The sequence below is a fragment of the Phallusia mammillata genome, chromosome 8, assembly GCF_965637545.1.
Source record: "Phallusia mammillata chromosome 8, kaPhaMamm4.hap1.1, whole genome shotgun sequence".
Taxonomy (NCBI): domain Eukaryota; kingdom Metazoa; phylum Chordata; class Ascidiacea; order Phlebobranchia; family Ascidiidae; genus Phallusia; species Phallusia mammillata.
In genome coordinates this window covers 8,009,976-8,031,924 of record NC_137259.1, presented here as the reverse complement: position 1 = coordinate 8,031,924, position 21,949 = coordinate 8,009,976, and the positions used below count along the sequence as shown (strand labels likewise).

Below are 21,949 nucleotides of genomic sequence, written 5' to 3'. Positions count from 1 at the left end.
GTGTATGTTATCTATGTCTACAGGAATGACGAAACGCGTTTGGTCACGGTTGACTAGGCCCCAGCCGCCCATATCAAGTGGCAAAACTTGCAAACGAGAATCGAGAAATGGATTAAGAATGGCATTGTTTTGGTGTTATACTAAAGTTAGTAACTAAACTGTAACGTTTATTATTGTTTTTAGTATCTGTTCGAATTTCTACACTGTCAGGTATCTTATGGATAACATATCTCTTGCTGACGCAAGTGACGAGGTAGTAGAACTTGCCTCAAAATATGCTGAGAAATTTGTGAATTACGTTGAAAACTTACCTTTCGACATCCAAAGAAGTGTAACTAGACTGCGGGAAATTGATTTGGCATGCAGAGGTACTGAATATGATATTCAGTTAAATAATATTTACAAATTTATATTTGTTTTCCAAATCTTATTCTGTCCAAATTTAGTTTTTAGTAAATATGTTTTAACAGCCGTTGTCAAAAAACATACCAAGCTCAAAATTGTGTATGATCAATAAAATTAGGTTAAAACAATATTAAACTATTTAAATTTGGCTTAATTCTCCTTTTTGTACTGTTAACTTTATAATACATGTTAGAAGGTAATGAAGTTTACCCTGAAAAACAATCTAAACATTTAAAACAATTTTATACTGATAAGTGTAAAAGTGTTGTAACTGACTTTTTAGATGTCATCACGGAAATTGAGACATTATCTGCTAGCTTTACAAAAGACAAGGACATTTCTCTGAAGGGCAGAAGTACATTACTTCAGATTCAACGGTTATTTGCAAAGTGCCAGGAACTTGGAGATGAAAAAATTGCCATCGTTCAACAGGTAGATTTATATTACATTTTGTGAATAACAATTCGTACATGCTTTTATATCAAACAATTTGTTGTAGCTAATTTGTGACTTAACAGCTTTGAAAATATTTGTGCCAAACAGTGATACATTTTATTTGATTTTCAGTTATCTGAAACAGTTGATGGCCGAAAGAAACAAGTGGAACATTCTGCATATAGGTTTAAAGTTGCATATCGCCCAGACCTAAAGGATGAATTGAATGGAAAGCGTGAATTTCAGGTATGTTTTCAAAATAATCAATAGCAGTCTTACTTGCTTTGATTACAACTTGTCTTGTTATGACAACAGACTGGCATAAACGTTTTTGTTTTGACTTTACTTACGACCAATCCAAATTTGAATGGATATAAAACCTAATTTTGTTTGCATTCAGAAATCTGATGGCAAAAGTGCAAAAAGAACCAGAAGGCGCAGAAACCACCATGGAAGTGACAAAAGCATGGAAAGGGTAAATGAACTTTAGAACATATTTTGTTTAGACATGTGTTTAACTAATTAGGCGAAATAAATTAATTGTTTTAGATTTGTGTAATGCTGTTAGTACATTACAGGATTAGTTGTTATCGCCTGTTGTTTTCCAAATTTAGCCTGAGAAGTTGTTTGCCATGGACAGCAACCCTCTGCGCACTGGACTATTTAGCAATGGTAATTCATCCGCTTCAAACAAGCAACTTCTGTCACTTTCACTGGAGCCACCTATCAGTCCAGTTGATGAGGAAGTTACCCCAAGGAGAGGAGAGAGAACAGAGAAAAAAGAAACATCTTCATCAGCTGCTAGTTCCACAACATCCACAGTGACATCCACTGTAACTTCGCCAGCTATGTCAGTGGCCTCTAAACTGTCTAATTCCAGTAAACCAATAACATCCAAGCCGTCAACATCATCAACTAGAGGTGTTATCACTCCTGTGTCCACCTCTGCATCAAATGGAGGAAACAAAGCAGTAATAAAAGGAAAGAAAAAGAAAAGAAAGTCTGTTAAGGTATGTATAATGCTTGTGTACCCATTGTATTTCATGCACACAAAAAGCTTAGTGGCACAATATTACATTAGGCAACTAGCTAATTAGCGTGTTTATTGTACTGTAACCATGTTTTTTCAAACAATAACTAATAAAATGCAGCATAATAAAATATTTATATTTGTTGCATGCCTCTAATTTTGGTAATCTGTTCAGCAGACTTATTTGGTAGGCCTACCATATGTCCTCTTTTTGGAGGACATGTCCTCCTTTTAAACAAAAACCAAGTTGTCCTCCGAGGACAAGAAAAAGTGCCCAAATGTCCTTTTTAAAGAATTTCTGATTGACCAAATACATATATATGTGACAATTATGCCTTTGAAAACAACCAAATATATACATCTTCAGCTATTTTTTTTTTTTCAGAATGCACATGAATATTAAATTTTTTGAATACAATCTTATTGTAGTGTTGTGATGTGATAAACATTAAACTTTATCCAAATCTATACCGTCTAATTTCTGAGGCTTTCATTTTTGGGGGGCCCTTAAAGTATTTTTCCACGTTCTTTAACAAAGTGTCCCCTTTTTGGGGATTGAAATATGGTAGGCCTATATTTGGTATACTTTGACCATAACTATTATGTTCACTTCATATTTTCATTTGACCAATAAATTTTATTTGCATTCAGCACTACCTTGAACGCAACTCAGCAAGGTCTCCGTCACCTCAAGAAATGCCGATTGATCCTGATGAGCCAACATATTGTCTTTGTGGACAAGTTTCTTTCGGTCAAATGATTGGCTGTGACAACAAAAAGTGCCCCATTGAATGGTTTCACTTTTCTTGTGTTGGTCTTACACACAACCCCAAGGGCAAATGGTATTGCCCTGATTGCTTAAGAGACAGAAAACGAGAAGCTAAGCACAGATGAACTGATTTCGTTTCTCATTGCTGTATTTGTGTCTTCATCAGACGGAAACAATTTTTTTCTTTCTTATTGCAGTTTTGTTTTGTTTTCCTTAGGAAGCAAAGACGAGAATTTTTTTCATTCACGTACAGGTTATTTTATACAAATTAGCGTATAAAGGGTGTTATTACTAAAAACATTTTTTTAAGAAAAGATGACTGTAGTTTTGGGTTCAAACATACATTTATTTCAGGTATATTCATTAAAATGCTAACAAAATGAAGTGTTTATCCGTTGATGGCGCTACTGACTAAAACAATCTCATATTTGCGCCATATTGAAAACCATGGTACAAAACACTTCTGGCAATCGTGTTTAAAAGTTGTAAATAAAACTGAACAACAAGTGTGGTGAAAGTTACATTTTGCACTAAAGACCGGAACATTTATACAATAGCTGATACTTTTTATCACGAATAAACAGACAATTTAAGCCGAAACATTACTGCCAAGGTACTGGTGTAAAAAGAATACATCGTTCAGACGTTTCGACAATCTCTGTTGTCATCACCAGTGCAGGTCGAAACGTCCAAACGATGTATTCTATATACACCAGTACCTTGGCAGTAATGTTTATGCTTAAATTACTTTTCAAGTCCGTATATAGTGTTCCTAACCAGACAATTATTTTTACAATGATTAACTGTTCGGCGAAAAATTGTCTGCTCCTCTTGCGAACACTGGTCATAACTAGATTAGCCTAAATTTGTATTACAAGAAAACCAAAATGCTCTATTGGGCAATCAATAACATTTTTGTAAATTTAGAGAAACAGTAAAAACATATTTTATTGCGCATTTCAGTGTCGAACTTTGATATGCAAGATCCTTGCTCTGGTGCGACCCACTGGCTACATCCCACCATGGGCGTCCGCAGGAAAAAATACAGGGGAGGGCAAAACTATCGTCACATCGCCGTTCGATAAACGGTATTTCAGAACAAAAATCATCTGACTGTGCTACTCATTCTTGCCAATCCCAAAGTAGCAAAATAATACAATAAACACAATATTAAACATCACTGAAGTATGTGGTAGTTTGGCAAATGCTTTTTAACGGAAGTAGGACTTACATTGACGAACCTTATCAGATGTAACAACAAATGCAGTGAAGATATCACATAATGCCTGTTTGACACATCCATCAATGACGTAATAATATGCTTGTTACCGAACTATTGTTAAGTAATAATGTTCCATTCATTTAATTTGTTGTAAAACCTTGTTCTGTTCTGTTACAGTTACACTTGTAATAAAGGGGTGGAGACCTACGGCGTCTTCAATTTACGCTCCAGGAATAGTTTTTGTATAACACTGTGTGAATGTTTATTGTGTTTTGTTTCAAGTTGCGTATTCTCCGACCGTTTGCGTTTTTCTTTTTTCCAGGGAGGGGGGGGCACGTGCCCCCTCTTGCCCCCGCTGCGGACGCCCATGCATCCCACCCTCGTGTATTCCACCAAAAATTGTTTCAATTCTGTTTTGCGTTTAGAAAGGAAGTAGTGGGACATAAAGCACAAGCCAAAAACAAATTTTGTCGTTTCTTTATTATTTACGACGTCGTTAACTTGCTCCACCAAAAACCAACGATTGGATATCTGTATCAAAGCCTCCTTAACGAAATATTTTCAACAAAATACTACGATTGTTAAGCTCAATAAACTATGCAGTTTTGGAGGAGATTTACCCTTAAATTAGAGTTTTGGTGGCAATTGTTGATTGTCGTATGTCATTCAAATATGGCCTTTATTACTCAGCTGACTTATAAAGCGTTGAACCGTAACGAAAACAGAGCCTTGCCGAAGTTCTTGAAAAAAAGCGTTTTGTGATCACAATTCACAACAGTTGCTGTTCAGTGTTCGCATTTAAGCCAAGCCAAACAGCATTTGCACAGCGGAGTTGCCGAAATTAGTTTGTTTTAAATGTAACAGTTAATCTAAAGAATTTATTTCGTAATCTTGGTGTCAGGGATGTTTTATTAGGTTAAGGGGACTTAGGCCAAGTTAATGTTAACATTTTTTTGATGCAGTCGGACCGGACCAGTGTGGTCTGTGGTGGGATTTGTTTCGGCAAAACTTGTATGTTTTGACTTATTTTAGCCAAAATATTTTTGGTTTTGTTTTCAGCACAATTTCATACAAATCTTAGTGTAATTCAGCTGTGCATAACCTTTAAGATTTGAAGGCAACATCACAGGTTTATTTTAATGATCGCCACTTGTGTGCCCATTGTTTTTGTTTGAAAGTTACAGTGCAAAAGAAAAGATTAGTTCATCATGTCATTTTTCCCTGTTCCTAAAATCATATTTGATTTCCAACCTCATTCATGGATTAAACTTAACAATCCGGTGACTGGTGATCACTCCCCAACTGCTGTGTATGATTTCAGTATTTTTATTGTTATGCTTTCGTTGATTTGCATTGTTACAATTTCAATTCAACTACCCACAGTAATTTTTGCATTTAACATGTGTTTTGTTTCAAAGAAATTAGTAGACTACATTGACAGTGTTCCAACTTTGATGATCTGAATTGAGGGTTTGTTGCCACTCGAAAACTGCATACCTTTGCAATCCTATCAAGATACATAGATTTAATAATGGGAAGCAGATAATATTAAGCCAGATTGAATGGAATCATCACATGGTAATAAATTGTTTATTCATTGGTTTGCTGTAAAAAAGAAAATTTGATACAATAACTTCTTTTTCAATCTCCTATATAACACACGAAACAGCAAATATATTTTAAGACCCATAAAATATAAATGAAACAAAATAAATATGTTTGCATTATGTATTTTTGTTTTATATTGTTCTTAACTGTCTATACTTGATGCTGTTGTGCAGATAAAATTATTTTTGAAGATGACTTAATACATGATGACAGCACAAGCTGTACATCATCCTTGGCAACATCACTCAGTGAAGATCCAGATGACTTGTATTTAGGAGCAGAAGGTATACCAGCATTTTGTGTTCCTGATTTTTTCCCAGAAACGTACTTGTCTGAAATTATGCTATCATGTGGATGATGGCATTCTTATTGCTTACTTCCCCACTGGTTCTGTTGAAAACTTGTCTTTGAGTCAATGCTGGCCATTAAAATATTGGCCAGGACTGATGTTGCAGAAAAAAGGGGATGTTTATGTTAACTAATTGCGATGCAAACATATATAGATGTAATAGCATGACCAAGTCACTTAAGACTTTGATAGGGGAACATACAACAGGTTCTCAGTCTATGTGACCTGATGTTTTTTGCTCATTATAAGTTGATAGTAAATGGCTGGTTCTTTTGTAGCTAACTCATTTGACTTTGGCCTAACAAGAAAAGAAGAACGATTACGTGATGACAACATTCTTGACAAGTAATTGTGTTTTTTGACTATCATAATTTTAATATGTTGATTTAGTTTTTGTGGATGTTTCTCACTGCTGAAACAATATTAAAAAAATGCTTGTTTAAGGCAAACTTTCGGAAGCACTCTATACTTTGCCTTTATTTAATTGTTTTGTAAGTATTCAATCGAAAGCAACCATATTGGCGGAGTTGGTCGGGATTTGAAAATTATTAGGCTACTACACAGTTACTTGGGTAATTAAATGTTCCATACTTCTCCTGATGGTGATTCAAAAAAAAACACTCTGAACCGTAAACGATGACTAGACTACATTAGGCAATATAACATTACCTAACATTAAAATACCATTTAAATGTACAGGAAGGGAAGGGGTGTTGGAAACAAGCTGATCATATGCAGGGAACGTTACACATCATTTGAGTCTATCACAACAAGCCACACATATTCATCAATAGACAGGTCTGAAATTTATGAGTTGTAATATTTTGTTGCCTTTGCAAAATTTCTGAATGGCTGGTGTAACTACAATAAGGGGAAAATTGTTCATAATTGTGACATTTCCTGTTGCTTTGTCTAAAACCTGAACCTTGCTACAAAAACGTGTTGTCAATGTATCTTTTTTAATAAATAAGATATATATGTACATACAACATTTCATACTGACCCTTATTTACTTATACACAAAAAATGTGATGCTTAGAGCATTTACTGTCAAACAATTTTTAATATTTGTTTGCAGATGTTTTGAAATTTAAATGTACTTTACATTTGTTGTAGTGTGACTGACCTAATAAATGCCCGAGAATGTGATGCTTCGGAAATTCTTCTTAACCTTGGTTTTGCCACTCAAGATGTTGAAAGAAACAGAATAGATGTAAGTAACTGTTTGTCAGTGGTTTTCGTTTTGTGTATAGTGCTTTGAAGACCTTGGTTTAATTCATGTAACTCAGAGGGATAGGAGGTTTGTAGTATAAATAAAAGTTTCATTGCACTTCCAACAAAAGTAGCATTGTTTTATTCTCAAATTTTAATATAATGTGAGCATTTTTTAATTTATTTTACTGGTAGATTTTTTTTACCTAACTCATTTAAAGCTTTTTGTAAAACATAAAGGTGTTTTACAACATTGTTGCAAACAGAAGTTATGAGAATCAAACTTTTGTAGACTAACAGTTTGATAAGGTTTTGTGATCACATATTGAGTATCATGAAGTTGTTTACTTTTGTTTTATGACATATCAATTAGATATATATATATTAACGCTATACTGTACTGCAATTGTCGGGATTTAATGTGCAATTACATTTAACAAAAAAAAACATGTTTTTGGTATATGTGATTTACAATTTTAGTAATATAAGGTTAAGCCTGTAAGGCAAACAACCTTATCTCATTTTGCTGGACTGGGATGGTGACATTTCTGTACACATTTAGGTGTTTGCCTGGCCCTATTAGCAAATATTCCATTTATTTGCATAACCAGACATGTGGTTTTTCAATTTAAAGCACCCATATAAAGCTGCCCAAATTGTCAAATTTGTGACAGACTATGAACAGTTTTGCAACCTATAACCTATCTTACTTTGATGCAGTAAACTAAGGGGAAAAAAGACATCTAAATTGGTGCAGAATAAAGAATTTGTCCAATACAGACCAATTTAAATGCAATTATACATGATCTGCAGTCTACCACTAAGTGTTTGTTTATTGTTGAAGGGCTGTGTTGCTTGGCAACTTGGCTGTGACCTAGACCAGTTTACCATCAGCACATTCCACCCCATTGTGTGTTTTTTATTGCAATTTACACATCACATTATGCAGTAGGCATATAAACAGATACTCTGAAAAGAAATGCTTTGCTCGTGGTTTGTTCTTTTGTAAATTAAAACATTCATCTCAACATGCTGAAACATTTAAAACATATTTTTGTTTTGACCACCCAGTAAAAACCAATCAAACAAAATGCAAATATGTTCTTTAATATGATATGGTTTCACTTGACTTTAACTAAAGTTAAAAAGTAATGTCTTTGCCAGTGATTTAGTTTTAAGGTTTGGTGATTTTAACTGATCAGTACAAAAAGTGCTAAAAATGATTTGTAATAAAATGTCACTAATGAACCAAAATAAATTAGTTATAGTTTCAAAGTATGATACATCAGTACAAAACATGAATCATTTCTTTTTGTTGCGTATGTCACAAAATACTGGTTGCTCAGATAAAAAATGTAACTGGACATATACAACCCAGATTGTTAACTAATAAGTTAAAAGAACTCATGACAACAGCTATAAACGAACAATTTAAATTTGTTTACCAAAAACATTTTCAATACCCAACTTTTAGATTTTATCACGCTTCAATTATCCTTCCTTTGCTGGAACTGAGGATACTGTGGTTGAAGCAAGGTCCCCTGAAAAACCTGAAGGTACAGCAAGACTACAAAGTTGTTGACTGTATTACTTGGTTTCTGCAAGCAAAACAATTGCCTAACTAATATGTATTTAATAAATTCACAAAATAATGCCTCCATATGTAGAATTGTTTGAAAAATTTATGAGTAAAACGATGTGGAAATATTTGTATGTTTTCTACAGTTCTTCACACCTTCACATGTTAAATTTATGGTGTAATGTTGATGTATTATGTTTGTTCTATTTCTTCCAGAAATTCCATCTGCAAATCTACAGAATACTGTGGATATTACAGAAAGCATCCACAAAGCACAGGAATGGTTGGCATATCGAACAGGTCAACAGTCATCAGAAGATGGTAACAATAACCAAGGAAACAATTTAAATAACAAAGTAAGTTGAACTTTTTGAAGTAGTTTCAACTCAATGAAAATTTTTATACTTTTAAATGTTATTGAGGATTTTAAATAAAAAAGTGCAGCAAAAATTTACTAAATTAAGAGAATTTAACAGGAGTGGGTGTATTTTTCTTAAAACAAGTTTACATTTATTCATAAACATTTGTCACTCATAACTGTTTTGATTGCCTTTCTAAAACTGCAAAGGTGATTTCGGTGAAAAATAATTGCTTTAGTCACAGAGTAATAAGTCACTGACAAATTTGTGATATTTTCACAACAACATTTTCCAAATTTTATTGGCATGTTTTGATAAAATACTTCAAACCTGCTTGATATCAGAACACAACTATTTTCTAACGGCGCAGTTAGTGTTCAATCAAGTGTGCAAGCGGCTTAAGGAGTAGTGGTTTTAGAAAGTTCCCCAAAAGGGTCAGCTTGTACCAAAAAAAATCCCATGACTTATGTATCAAGAAAGTTACTTTTCTGGACAATTACCAGTGATTTACCGGTCATTGGGCACAAGCCAACTTAAACAAGCCTTTACAACTAGAAAAAAAAAGAACGTATGTACGGATTTCAGTCAACATATAGCACTAGGATCAAACAGACGCAAACACTATTTTTGCATTTTTACTTTTTTTCTATTTGTTAATGAAAGCATCCATTTTTGGCTAAACAGTTGTTCCTTAAGTTGTTCTGCTCAATCTAGCAAACACATACTCTTTGGGTTACTTAGGTCGTTCAGGGTCACTTAAACACGACTGCAGCTTCGTTAAAACGCGGAACGGTGCCGAGATTGAACAAACTGCGAAAAAAATTCTCCAAGTCCCGTCAGTCCTCCTTCGAACTCCTGCTGCCCAATCTCAAAGAAGAAGATGCTCCAGCTGAAGGTCAGTGACGTCACTAGATTATTACGTCATACTTGAGACGCCGGCGTTTTGTGATAAAATGCAAAGAATTACTAGATGTTTTTACGTCGATGATCTTTTATGCGACTCAAGTGGTTATAAACGGGTGTAACTGACATGGCCCATCATATTACTGATGATGGCATGAGCATTTACCAAAACGTTTGAATATTAAAGCTTGTTGTTGCTTTTTACGTCTATTTGGGCCGTTATTTTCATCATTAAACTTTACAATGATCTACAATAAAACTGATTCTTTTGCCCCTTGCCCAAACTGCTTCTGAACTAAAGGTGGACAACAGAACAACACAAGCTATTTTGCGGTGAAAGTGGTTGTAACTTAGCTCCTAAAAAATAAAATCGGTTGAACGATTTCTGCGAACTCAAACCCAAGGCGCGGGTAAAAGCATCGCGGTAACTTAGGTTTATGCTCTGAAGGTTTTTTTTTTCGCCGAAATCATCAGTTTAACGCGGTTTACCTTATTACACTCAGCTTTGAGGCTGATTGCTGAGCACTAACTAACGTGATTATGTTATTTAGGTTCGATATACGTCTATGTTTTGGTTAGGTTAAATGAGTTTGTTGTTGTATGGTCGGTTAAATGCACCCTAGCCCGTCATTTGGCTAAAGCACAGCCATTAGGTATGTGCTATTAGTAGTTGTTTAATAACAACCAATTAATGTAGTTGGTAATGTACTGTAGCGTAGGCATTAATAGGGTTTGGATATTCTAGTATAGAGGTCATAGCGCTACTAAGACACTTAGCTTTTTTAGTTTATAATCTGGTCATATACTTTGTTTGGGCACCACGCTAATGCCAAACGTTTTGCCTGTCTTTCACACCGGTCTTGTGTTCAATTTTATCTCGTTGCTATAAGCATACATTTCACACGTAATCTTCCCAGCAGTTTTGTGTGCATATGTAGACAAGTTGATATAGGATTTTAGTTATACTTCTATTCTTGCAACCACGCTGTTAAATGTTTGCGTATCGCTCATTTGTTGCCTCATTTTTTTGACTAATTAGAGTTTTGTTGCGCAGTTTTGCGTGTGCATTTACATTAAAAAAATTACCTCCACAAGCCCCCGTTAGTTTAAAACGGCTGTATTTGTCAAAATGGGATCTTCTAGAGTTTTCGTGATCTTTTAAATAGTAAAGCATTGTACGATTTTTGATAAATGCCCGTATGTTTAACCATATGCCCCACACAAATTATCTGTGGTACAATGGTTCTAAAATGGGGCACATTGTTTTGCAATAAAATTAAATAAAACGACCTAAAATATGTTTTGTTGGCCCATATTCTGACGCCCAAAACTGCAAAACTTTAAATTGGAGATTTTCGCTATACTAAGCTGCACAGGCAGGTTGTCACGATAAGTCTTACACGTTTGTAAGTCCAATTCCTCTCATTTCCTTTCATGCCCTGTAGTTGACTATCATACGTTTCTTTACTTGTCACGCTTTAAAATTGTATCTAATTGAGAGTAAGCGAAAAGCTTTAATTGTTAGGTTTTTTTTCTAAAGACTGTTATCCCATATTGCTGGCGGCCGAAGCAGGTCATATATATCTGCTTAACAAATAAAATAACAAAATGTTTTTATTTTTTTATTTTTACAGCATGGTTAAGTTTCCATCCAATATTTACCTTTTCAGCTAAACTAAACAATGTAATATATTTTGGAATAGCACGCTTTCATTAGTTTAGTCGCGGTCTAAAACGGATGTTGCTGTTGTTTTCCGTCATGTTTTCAAAATTTTAAAACATGCTTGTGTGTCCATAAAGTATACTTGATGTGCCCAGACAACTGTAAAATTTGGTGGCAATTAGTCGTGTTATCACGAAGTCGCGTTTCAGGAAAAAAATTAGACAACTTGCATTTTCAACTCAAAGTCATTTAAGTATGTTGCATAGGCTCATTGACTGTGTTAGAGGTTGTTGGTGGGATTGTTTGTTGCGCACATTTGGCATTACAAAATCATTCGGGCAAAACATCACAAAAGTGGCCCTTGCTTTTGAACTGAATTATTCATTTTAATAACTGTGTAAGGTGTGAATGTGCATTGGGGATATCTCAAAATACCCATTTGTTCGTTTTGCATAGAATTAGAAGAACGTGAGTGTCTATAGCAGTATACAACACAGACTTTCGTTGTTTTTTTGAAAAAACGTCCACATTTAAATGAGACTTACAACGCGTATGTTAATAAAAATGAATTGTTAATTAAGCGCAGTTGTTGGCAGATCTACAGTGTGAGGCATTTATTTACTATTTCTAGCAAGTTAATTACACACCTTGTTGCGTGCAAAATAATAAATAAGTGCAAAATATTCCAAAATAAGAAATAAGTTTAGTGACTTGGCGCTTTTCTCGCTCATTTAAAACGCGACATGACTGCATAACTGGCCGACATTCGCAAATTGAACATCCAAGACAATGGGCACGTTCCACAACTGACACGAACAGTCTCGCATTGTGACGTCACAGACTTGTGTTTGTTCCGACCTAATTGTCGTTGGAAATTCATTGCCAATATTCATTTTCCTGTAAAGACCGCTCGATTCCGATATATGACGTCACACCGCCGATTACAGACCTTTATGACGTAACACCTTGCGCTGCCAGTTCACACATTAAAGAGGCGTGTATTTTTGTTTCTCAATGCGTTTTGGTGTGAAATGTCGTGGTTTTATGTTGATTTTTGGAAGACTCCAATGGTTTGAGCAATAGTAAGATCTCGTCTGTGCATGTGTTTGCTTTTGTGGTGAAAGAAAAATAGATTCATAAACTGTTTTGGATGCTAGTTTCTTCAAACGCTACGTATTAATTTAAAGGCAACGTTGTTTTTGCCATTGTTATGTATTTGTATCTAAATATACTAAAAAAGCAGAAATAAATGAGTTTACTTTGCCATAATTCCCAGACAAGAGGTTTTACGGGTTTAGTGTCGTTGTTCACTCATATCATGTCGGAGATGTTGTTTTGTGAAATGTAACAAAAACAAACAGGAAATCCGAACTATAGACTTGCATCCTGTAAAGTTGTTTCTCTTAGCCTTCAACAAACACCGCTTGGGCACGTGCAAATCAAATTACTGTGGCATTTGCGCTTAAAAACAAATACTATTTTCAGCTCCCAAGGCTAACACTGCCACCGACCCGAAACTGTCCAATCCACAACAAGATGACGATGGCGTCTTTACCCCAATTCGAGAAAGCTCTCTGGAGCGTGTGCTGTCAGTCGTGACCGATGACGCAACACCACGTGATCCCGACTTCCAGGAAGAAGCTAGACAGGTTGAAAAGGTAAGCGTGATTGCTAGACAAGGCCTATCCGTCTACTGCAATGGAAGTTCATTAGCGGTAGTGTGTTTTGTATTTGTTGCGTGTTGATGCACTGACGTTTAATTACCTGCAGTATTGGCTGTTTGGGTGAAGAATAGCTTTCTCAATACTCTCTACGCCGTGAATAGCAGTTTTCAATTGCGGTTTTACAGAAATTCCCACAAGCTTGATTTAAGCTCACCTTGTTCTCGTGCTGTTGTGAAGTATGCGTTAAAAGATTGTACACTTTGTTGGTATGGCAGTACGATTGTATTTTTTTCGTATACTGCACGGCTTGTAAAATTGCTAGTTAAAATGTTGAATTTGAAATTGCACTAAATGGGCAATACATAAACAATCTACATCCGACACGCATAAGCCTTCCAACTTCCGTCGTACAAGTGTCAATTTGTATGAGCTTAAGATAAACATTCTCAAATACAGATAAAATGTGCCTTGCCTATGTATGTGGGCAACGTCGGTTCCTTTATCATTGGTTTGTACTTTTCTCTTGATTTTACCCTGTTAATTTTAGCTCACCAATAGAAAAAGATTAAATTTATTGCGACACTTTGACAAGTAATTTAACACATTTATCTCATTGGTATTATAATAGTTCAAATTTTCAGTATTTGAGTATTTGTTAGGATGACTCTGACAAGATATTTCAGAAACCTGACCTTACCAAAGATAATTTCGTGTCACTAAAATGTTCAGGCGTTCTGTTTTCAGGTTCCACCCACAAGCAACATTTTAACATCAGCTGCCCACATTACGAAAACGTCATTACTTGCCACAGGACAACTGGAGTCGTTTGAATTGGAAGAAATAGTCAGGTTGGTTGAACTTAGGCTATTTTTGCACTAGCTTTAAACGTATAAAATGTTGCCTATTATAGCGACTTCATCTCTTTGAAATGTTCAGTATTTGATGCTAAATCACGAAGACGCCTTTGGCAACTGTGACGTTATAAAGTATGTTATGACGTCAACGACCTTTATACTTGGCACTCACAGTTTGTCTATAATTGTACTTTTTATCTCTCTTGCACGTTTTCTTACTGAAATAGTTGTAGAATACTTTTCAACACGACTCTTGCATTTTTTGCGCACGTTTATGTTCCACTTGCATCTCATAGCTGAAATAGCGGTATTATTTTGCTAACATCGCTTTGTCTCTGAAAATTTTAAACAGATAAGATGGACACTTACCTGTCATTTGCAGTACACTTACATAGAAATAAGATAAGTCAAATAGATAGTCCATGTTCAAAATTGCTTCAAATGCCCCCACAATACAAATACATTAACGTCAATCACAAACATACGGTTGTTGCTTCTTCCTTAAGTAAAGCACAGAGGAGGAATGCGTTTCGCAAAAACCGCTGAAGTAAAACTATTTGAGTTCTTTGCCAATAGTAAAACGCAAGCGTAGTTTTTTGTGCAAAAAATACAAAACCGTTACGCTACAACCTTATATGGGCGATTTTTGCACAACAGACAACTGAGAATACAACTCTATGGTACTTTTACTAGTGATGCACCGAAGTTTCGGTTGGCCAAAACATTTCGGCCGAATACACTGTTTTCCAATGTTTCTGTTTCGGCCCGAAATTTTTTTAAATTTCGGCTGAAACCGAACGTTTTTTGTTGCACGGAATTGAGGCCTTAAATTTCATTTTCGCCATTACGAAACACTATAAATTAACTATTTGTTGTATCTATAAATTCGAGCCACGTTTTCTTCAAAATATTACAAGTTTAGTAAAGCTTAAGCATGGTAAAAGTGATTTCAGTTTGTCAAAATTAAGTTCACTCGCATCAATAACACAGTTCAGTTGAAAACATCCATAAGAAAGGGTTTTTTAGGTTTTTAGGCGGGTTCGGTGCATCACTAATTTGTACCACTATTTTGCGACAAAACAAAATTTCACGCAAACCAATTAATTTGTTGTTCGTATTGCTACTACATCGATGGCAGTGGTGGGCAGTAACTTCCCATTGTTTTGTGGTTGCAACCCAACATTGCTCTCGCGAGTCATACATTGCTGAGTCATGCCAGTCGGAAATTGCTGACTTGTCATTTTGTCTGATGAATATTGAATAGTGGCGTTAAATAAAAATTGAACACAAATGTGATACAAAAGTTTTAACAGTGTCTGTCGTAAAAGTATAATCAACCATAAAACAGCTGTGTAAACAAATATTCGAGAAAACCCTTTGAATAATTGCGATTTAATTTAGTGAAAAAATTGTAAAAATAGCTAAATCTTGTAAAATTGTAAATAACAAAAATACAGTGCTAAATTTTCTCAAAAAATTATCGGTAAAATCCATATACTAGACCACAAATATGTTTCCATAGCAACGAAGATGGCACCGAATTTCAAAAAATGCGCCATGCATCGCCGCAACGTACGATGACACGACGTGTGGGAGTGTTTCGCACCCCCGCTGAACTAGCGCCACCCAACGGTAGTCAATTACCCCGGCAACACGAGGGGGCGTCCGAGAGCGACGGTAACGAATCTTCAAGCGGTTTCGATGAAGATGACGTAAATCTGGTGAATTCGGAAGAGGGGGTTACACGGATATCGCCCACTGGGGTAATTCAATCAATTCAGGTAGGTCATTTACATCAGGTAGTTCCTAAGGTAGTTAAACCTTGTGTTTAAATCATGTCTGTATCTCAATTCGATAAGCATGTATGTATCTCAAATTTGAAACGGTGTCCTTTTTGCACCATTCTTCACAGTCTTTATACCACCACTTTAACCTTGCATAAAATAACAGTGTAAAGTGGAGTGTGTAGCGTTGGTTGGTGTATCTTAATTTGCTAAACAGTTAAACGGTATCGACTTTGGACTTTGAAATAAGTCTTCACAGCTCTCATACTCGGGTCCTAAAGGTGGTTTCACGATCGTTAGCCTTGCAAATTCTAGGCAACGGTTTTATTCAAGATTTTGTGCAAAGTTTAATACTCCACTGTCAAAATCGTTTTAATCAACAAGAACTTTCTTCGTCAAATTGATCTTATTTTCAAGATATTTTTTCAAGATTGAAAAATAGGCCGGTTACTGTAAAAGCTGGGAAACTATTGTTCAGGCCTTGTTTTACCGCTTGGTTTCGCTTTCTCATCTCTGACCTCTTTATCGAAACTAGTGCCAACTTTAGATGACCTAAATTCTTCTTTTCCTGATACAGAAGCCTTGCTGTTGTGGAACCAATCTAACCCAACACCCGCCTCCAACCTGTCAATCAACATACGTCTTCGACATCACTTCAGGTGGCCCGCAGCAACAGAGTGATGACGTCGCAACAACGTCACTGAAGCGTAACTGCAACAATTCTTCCAACGCACTTTTTTCAAACCCATACCCTGCTGTAACAACAGTAAGATGTGAAACCATGGCAACAAGGGCCCAACGCTGTCTATTGGTTCCGCAGCAACCGTGGCCACAAGTAAGGCCAAAACATCGGTCCACTGACGCCAGGCGCCGGCGTCGTGAGTTTGCGACGCGGTCTGCGTTGTCGGGCGACACTTTCGTTGAACTTGCTCGGGCCCTTCCTCAGTCGTCCATGGTTTATCAGGACGGTTCGTACTTTTACCGAAAACGCCGCCATGGCAGTCACAGCTTCTGCAAGCACGCCAACGGCCACGAGGGGGCGACGTTTCACGCTGCAAACGGCGTTGGTGACGGCATAGATAAGCCAACCGTCATTTCTGATACAAATTCAGAACCTGGACATAATTGCCGAAGCACGGATGCTCTTACGCATTTAGAAAGTTCTCAACAGGACAAGTCGATTTTGAAAAAAAGTGACGTCAACAGCAATGACGTCATTAACTGTGACCCACGTGCGTCGGAGAGCAAGGGTGGGGATGGGAAATGCTATAAAAAGTCTATGTCGTTTCATGGCTATGGTCACATTTACAGTCCTGCCTGAACTTATGTTTTGCTGCTCTTACTTTAAGGTTGAACAAATTGCAATATCCTAGATGTATTTTTATCCTACTATTAGATTGCTACTAACCCTAACCACCATACACCACACCTCAAACAGCAGCAGTCCGATCGAAGTTTCTAATACACAAAATCTTGTCAGTCAATTTTGTTTTAAAAACTCGGCACCGAATACACTTGTGCGACCATTCTTCTGTACACTTGAGTGCACAAACTTTGCCATGTGGACCAACAATTAGTGGTTGTGTTAGTATTACATTCAGGCACTTGTCATGTTTCAATCCGCAAAACGAACCAAAATGTTATTGTACTCGAGCATTGTGTTTTATCTGTGTATTGGTTTAAATTAGTTCTGAGATTTATTTCCCTTTTTGTGCATTAATTTAAATTATGCTTCCTGCTTAGACGAAGTAGTGATTGTGCCTTCCCATGATTTCTATGCCGACGTCGCCCTCTCCTGCCCCTAGTGGCATTTATAATGTATTTAGCGCGGCCACAAGGTGGCGATCTTTCGCTAATTCTTAAAAGGTGCGATTTGTTACTGTGAGCGTTTTTGAAGCTTTTTTATTGTTTTAAGTAGCGCAGACCGAAGACCTAACTTGTTATTGGCCCATATCGCACATGTTAAAGTGCTGATAAAATCGACATTCCAAGTAGTTTGGCTTTATTGTAAAAACCTATGCAATTAAAAACGGTTTCACCGACCCAAACGAATATTTAACCATTAATCTTTCCTGTTTAACCTAACCGTAATGTTTAAAGTGATGAAGAAAAATATATCTGCTTTGTTTATCTTTGATCAAAGGAAAACATCCGCTGCTAAATTGTGTTGTAATATTGATCACCTGTTAACCTAGATATTTTGGCATCAACCAAACTACTTTTTGCTGAATTTCAAAATCAAACATTTGATCAAAAAATACCTGAAAAAAATTTGACGTTTGGTGCAATAAAGTTCTTTAAGCGCCCGAGACTTTTGTTTAACCAACTTAACTTTTTTCTGATTGTTCTTTTCCATTCTGCTGCGAGTTTTTCTTTGTTAGGAAACAATGCAATAATATTTCATCTGTGCACTTTACCAGAAGCCGTTGTGACGTAATAATGTGTATGGTCCAATGTTGTGCGAATAAAATTTTGCATGTACTTATGCTGTGATGAACATTAGAAGGGCCATGGTTTAATATTTTCTCAATCCCATCTATTGTAACTTTGTACTGCGTACCAACGCATGTGGTTAACTGATCAAGTAAACCCAAGCGGAAAACACGATTATGTCAGGGCTAAGAGATCATCTGACCAGTGCTGTGTTTATGCCAACAAGTCTGTATTGTTAAACAGCTTCAGGAAGCAGGAGTTTTTGAAAGCAAAAGTTGCTAGTCGACCTAAATTTAGTTTTGGTAAATAGCGTTTGAGTCGCCATCCAACATAATCACGAGTGTATTCAGCCAGATGACAAATTGCTTAACAAACGACTTTAGCCTTGTGAGAGTTTAGTATTCAGCAACGCTTCAGCATTTGTTTGACAGCGTCTTGAAAAGGTTTTGTACAAGTACGTATTTGTTTTTTTTTTCGTGCTTTATCTCTTCATATTTAAGCGACAACATTAGGTTATGTTTGATTTGGCCTATTTTACCACGAAGGCCATTGCCTGTTCATTGTGCCCGGTTCCATATTGCTGAAAACGAAATGAAACAGACGTCAAGCAATTCTGAAAAAAATTACTAAAAAACATGATGGCTATTAAATGACAGTGATAATATAGTTGCAGAAAGTTTGCGAAGTTAGACTAATTTAGATACAAATTACAACTTGATGGCTGAATATTCAAAGTCATGGTCAGAAAGTGTCAAGGATTCAATAAACACTAAGCGATCCAACAAAATGCTGAAAAATTATTTGACTGATAGAACCTACTGTTCAATTCCTGATTAGGAAGAATGAGGTAAAGGGGTTAGTCCGCACTAACGCTGTAATATTTTCGCTCTTTTTTTCGAGTATTGTAGCGGTCCCATGCAATAATTTGAACGTAGGGCAGACTCATGTATAGATTAAAGCCGCAAGTATTGAAGTTGTGTGCCAAAACCTGAGGCTTGACTTATTCGTCAATTCTAACACTAACCATATAACCTTTGGTCGACATGCTCTATAGGCCGCGTAGTACGTGAGCAATACAGTTTATTTTAGCGGAATGGTAGTTGGACTTATATGTATTATTTGGATTGAAGAGCTTGGTAGGTTCCAACATCTTTTACAGTGCCACCAGGAAATGCTACCAGCTTGCATGGCATGGACAGTTGAAATGAGAAATGGCACGTATAAACGTACAGATAGCTTTTCCTCGTGATACTGTTAAACATTTGGCTTATGGAACGCGGAATACAAAAATATTGTGTTTATACCAGACAGTACCGCATAAAGTGAGAACATTTAGTTTTGAAATGGTATTTACATTGCTTTTCTTCGCATTTCACGAGTTATGCATGAACAGATGAAACAAGTTAAAGACAACACGTTATGTGGATGATGCAGATGAACGACACGGCATAGAAGTACAAGCAGCAATAGGGGCGAATTGTTTGGATCTTTCGATAGTAAGACAAGAAAGAACTCAAGCTTCAGTCTCGAAAAAAGGTTGTGATATATTTTAACTTGCGAGGATACGTCTCTTTTTACATTACAACAAAACCTTCGTTGAAAAGAAACTCGACATTTTTTCACCAGAACTTAAATGGAATGAAAACTTATTACATTAAATAAAGGGTTAAACGACTAGTTAAATATTGGCGACTATAGGTAAAATAAAGTTGCATGTATGGATCGGGTTAGTATCCTGTACAGAAAAAAAAATGTGCCGGCGTTCTTGACGTTTTCTCCCCGAATCTCGCGCACTATAGTCGCATCTAGATAGGCTTTATCTGTGTCGAAAAAGACAAAAAGACAACTAAAATGTTATATGCGGCTCTCGGCAACATTGTTAATCATCTAAAAAATCATGCAAATGTGTACATTCTTAATTATGAACGTTGATTGTTACGGTAGACTTTTATGGGCCCTGAAGCAGTCACCAGGCTTGGCTATCTTTTGCAACTACTTAAACCCGTACATACAGTACGAAAAAGACATTCTTGTCACGATAACTGACACCGGTCCCTGACAATTACCGTGGCGCGTAGATACAGTTTACAATCTAAAAGCCGTGCTGGCATTGCGGGTGTAAAAAAGATTATTCCTATCAGTATAGTTAGGTACATTTGATTGTTCCATAACAACCAACTTTATAATCACTGTTAGGGCTATTGTTTTTGCAAGGGCGTTTTTAACACACACATAAAAAAATATCATTATAACAGCCATCATATTATTGTGCACAACATTTACATTAAAGCCAGTATTTTCGTGTGAAAAGGCATTTCAAAGAACGTTAGGAAACGGATATTGCTCTTCTAGAAGTGAAGGTATGCTGAAAAGGCTACGACAAACTTGATACAATTTCTACGAAAACATTATCTTGGGCACCAATTTGGGATTGCCTTGAGTCTTGCAGCTCGTAAGAAAATAAGGATCGGAGCATCAAACTTTGAGAAGGCTAGAACAGTTTCGAGGCAATTTTAATTTAAAACGACGCATGGTACTTGACATAAAATCCGAGAAAGCCGTAGTACTTGTGCTTCCAGCGCGCACACGACTCGAAAACTAGGTTATTTTAGGACAAAATCTTCTCTTGACTGTCTGCCATGTGTGAAGCCTAAATATTTTGAATGAAAATATTCTGCACTAACAAAAGCCGGGTATGGTAGTAATCGCTTCCACGTCTTTTGTAAACCAACAAAAGGAAACACAGCATGCTGTGGCCATGGGCGTCCGCAGGAAAAAATACAGGGGAGGGCAAACTATCGTCACATGGCCGTTCAATAAACGGTATTTCCGAACAAAAATCATCTGACAGTGATATTCTTTCTTGCTAATCCCAATGTAGCAAAGTAGTGCAATAAACACAATGTTAACTATTACTGAAATATGTGGTAGGTTGGCAAACGATTTTTAACGGAAGTAGGATTTACATACACGAACCTTATCAGATGTAACAACAGACTCAGTGAAGGTATCACATAATGGCTTTTTGACACATCCATCAATGACGTAATAATATGCTTGTTACCGAGCTATTGTTAAGTAATAATGTTCGATTCATTTAATCTGTTGTAAAACCTCATCCTGTTCTGTTACAGTTACAGCTTGTATTCGGTGCGTTAAACGGGGTGGAGACCCACGACGTCTTCAGTTAAGTTCCTGGAATAGTTTTTGTATAACACTATGTGAATGTTTTTGGTGTTTTGTTTTAAGATGCGAATTTTGCGACTGTTTGCGTTTTTATTATTTCCAGGGGGGGGCACGCGCCCCCTCTTGCCCCCCGCTGCGGACGCCCATGGCTGTGGCTGTGAATAGACCGCTCGGAATTTCCTTTAGGGCATCAATGGCCGACAGGTTTGCCCTAGGGCATCTAGTTTGTAATCGTACAGCTAGTTTGGTTGTTGTCAGTTTTTGTGCAAAAGTAGGTTTATAATTTAGATTATGGATAGGTTTAGATGTTTCCTTACTTGCTACTGTACTTCGAAGCTTTAATAACCCGAAGAGTAGGTATGTTTATTTAGTATAACATAACAACACGACCAATTGGTTGTCAAGTGGACTAACTCATTCTTGTATCATTATGAAACTGCACTGGTATTAATAGACCACAGCAGAACAGGAAGATGTCTAAGTGCATTAAATCA

General features: G+C 36.4%; 2 protein-coding genes across 2 annotated transcripts; both read left to right on the top strand.

Moving 5' to 3' along the window:
* Positions 1-145: 145 nt before the first annotated feature.
* LOC145204372 (inhibitor of growth protein 5-like) lies at positions 146-3,146 on the top strand. The gene is made up of 6 exons (XM_080076887.1): positions 146-368; positions 689-837; positions 973-1,086; positions 1,241-1,315; positions 1,455-1,850; positions 2,522-3,146. The coding sequence occupies exons 1-6, from the start codon at positions 218-220 to the stop codon at positions 2,762-2,764; spliced, it is 1,128 nt and encodes a 375-aa protein (XP_079933013.1). The 5' UTR covers positions 146-217; the 3' UTR covers positions 2,765-3,146.
* A 2,108-nt stretch (positions 3,147-5,254) lies between these two features.
* LOC145204371 (uncharacterized) lies at positions 5,255-18,317 on the top strand. Its single transcript, XM_080076886.1, has 12 exons — positions 5,255-5,439; positions 5,643-5,753; positions 6,097-6,163; positions 6,518-6,616; positions 6,935-7,031; positions 8,505-8,586; positions 8,826-8,965; positions 9,710-9,863; positions 13,020-13,192; positions 13,943-14,046; positions 15,575-15,833; positions 16,414-18,317. Exons 1-12 carry the CDS (start codon positions 5,424-5,426, stop codon positions 17,155-17,157), a joined length of 2,046 nt encoding a protein of 681 aa, XP_079933012.1. The 5' UTR covers positions 5,255-5,423; the 3' UTR covers positions 17,158-18,317.
* Positions 18,318-21,949: the final 3,632 nt, after the last annotated feature.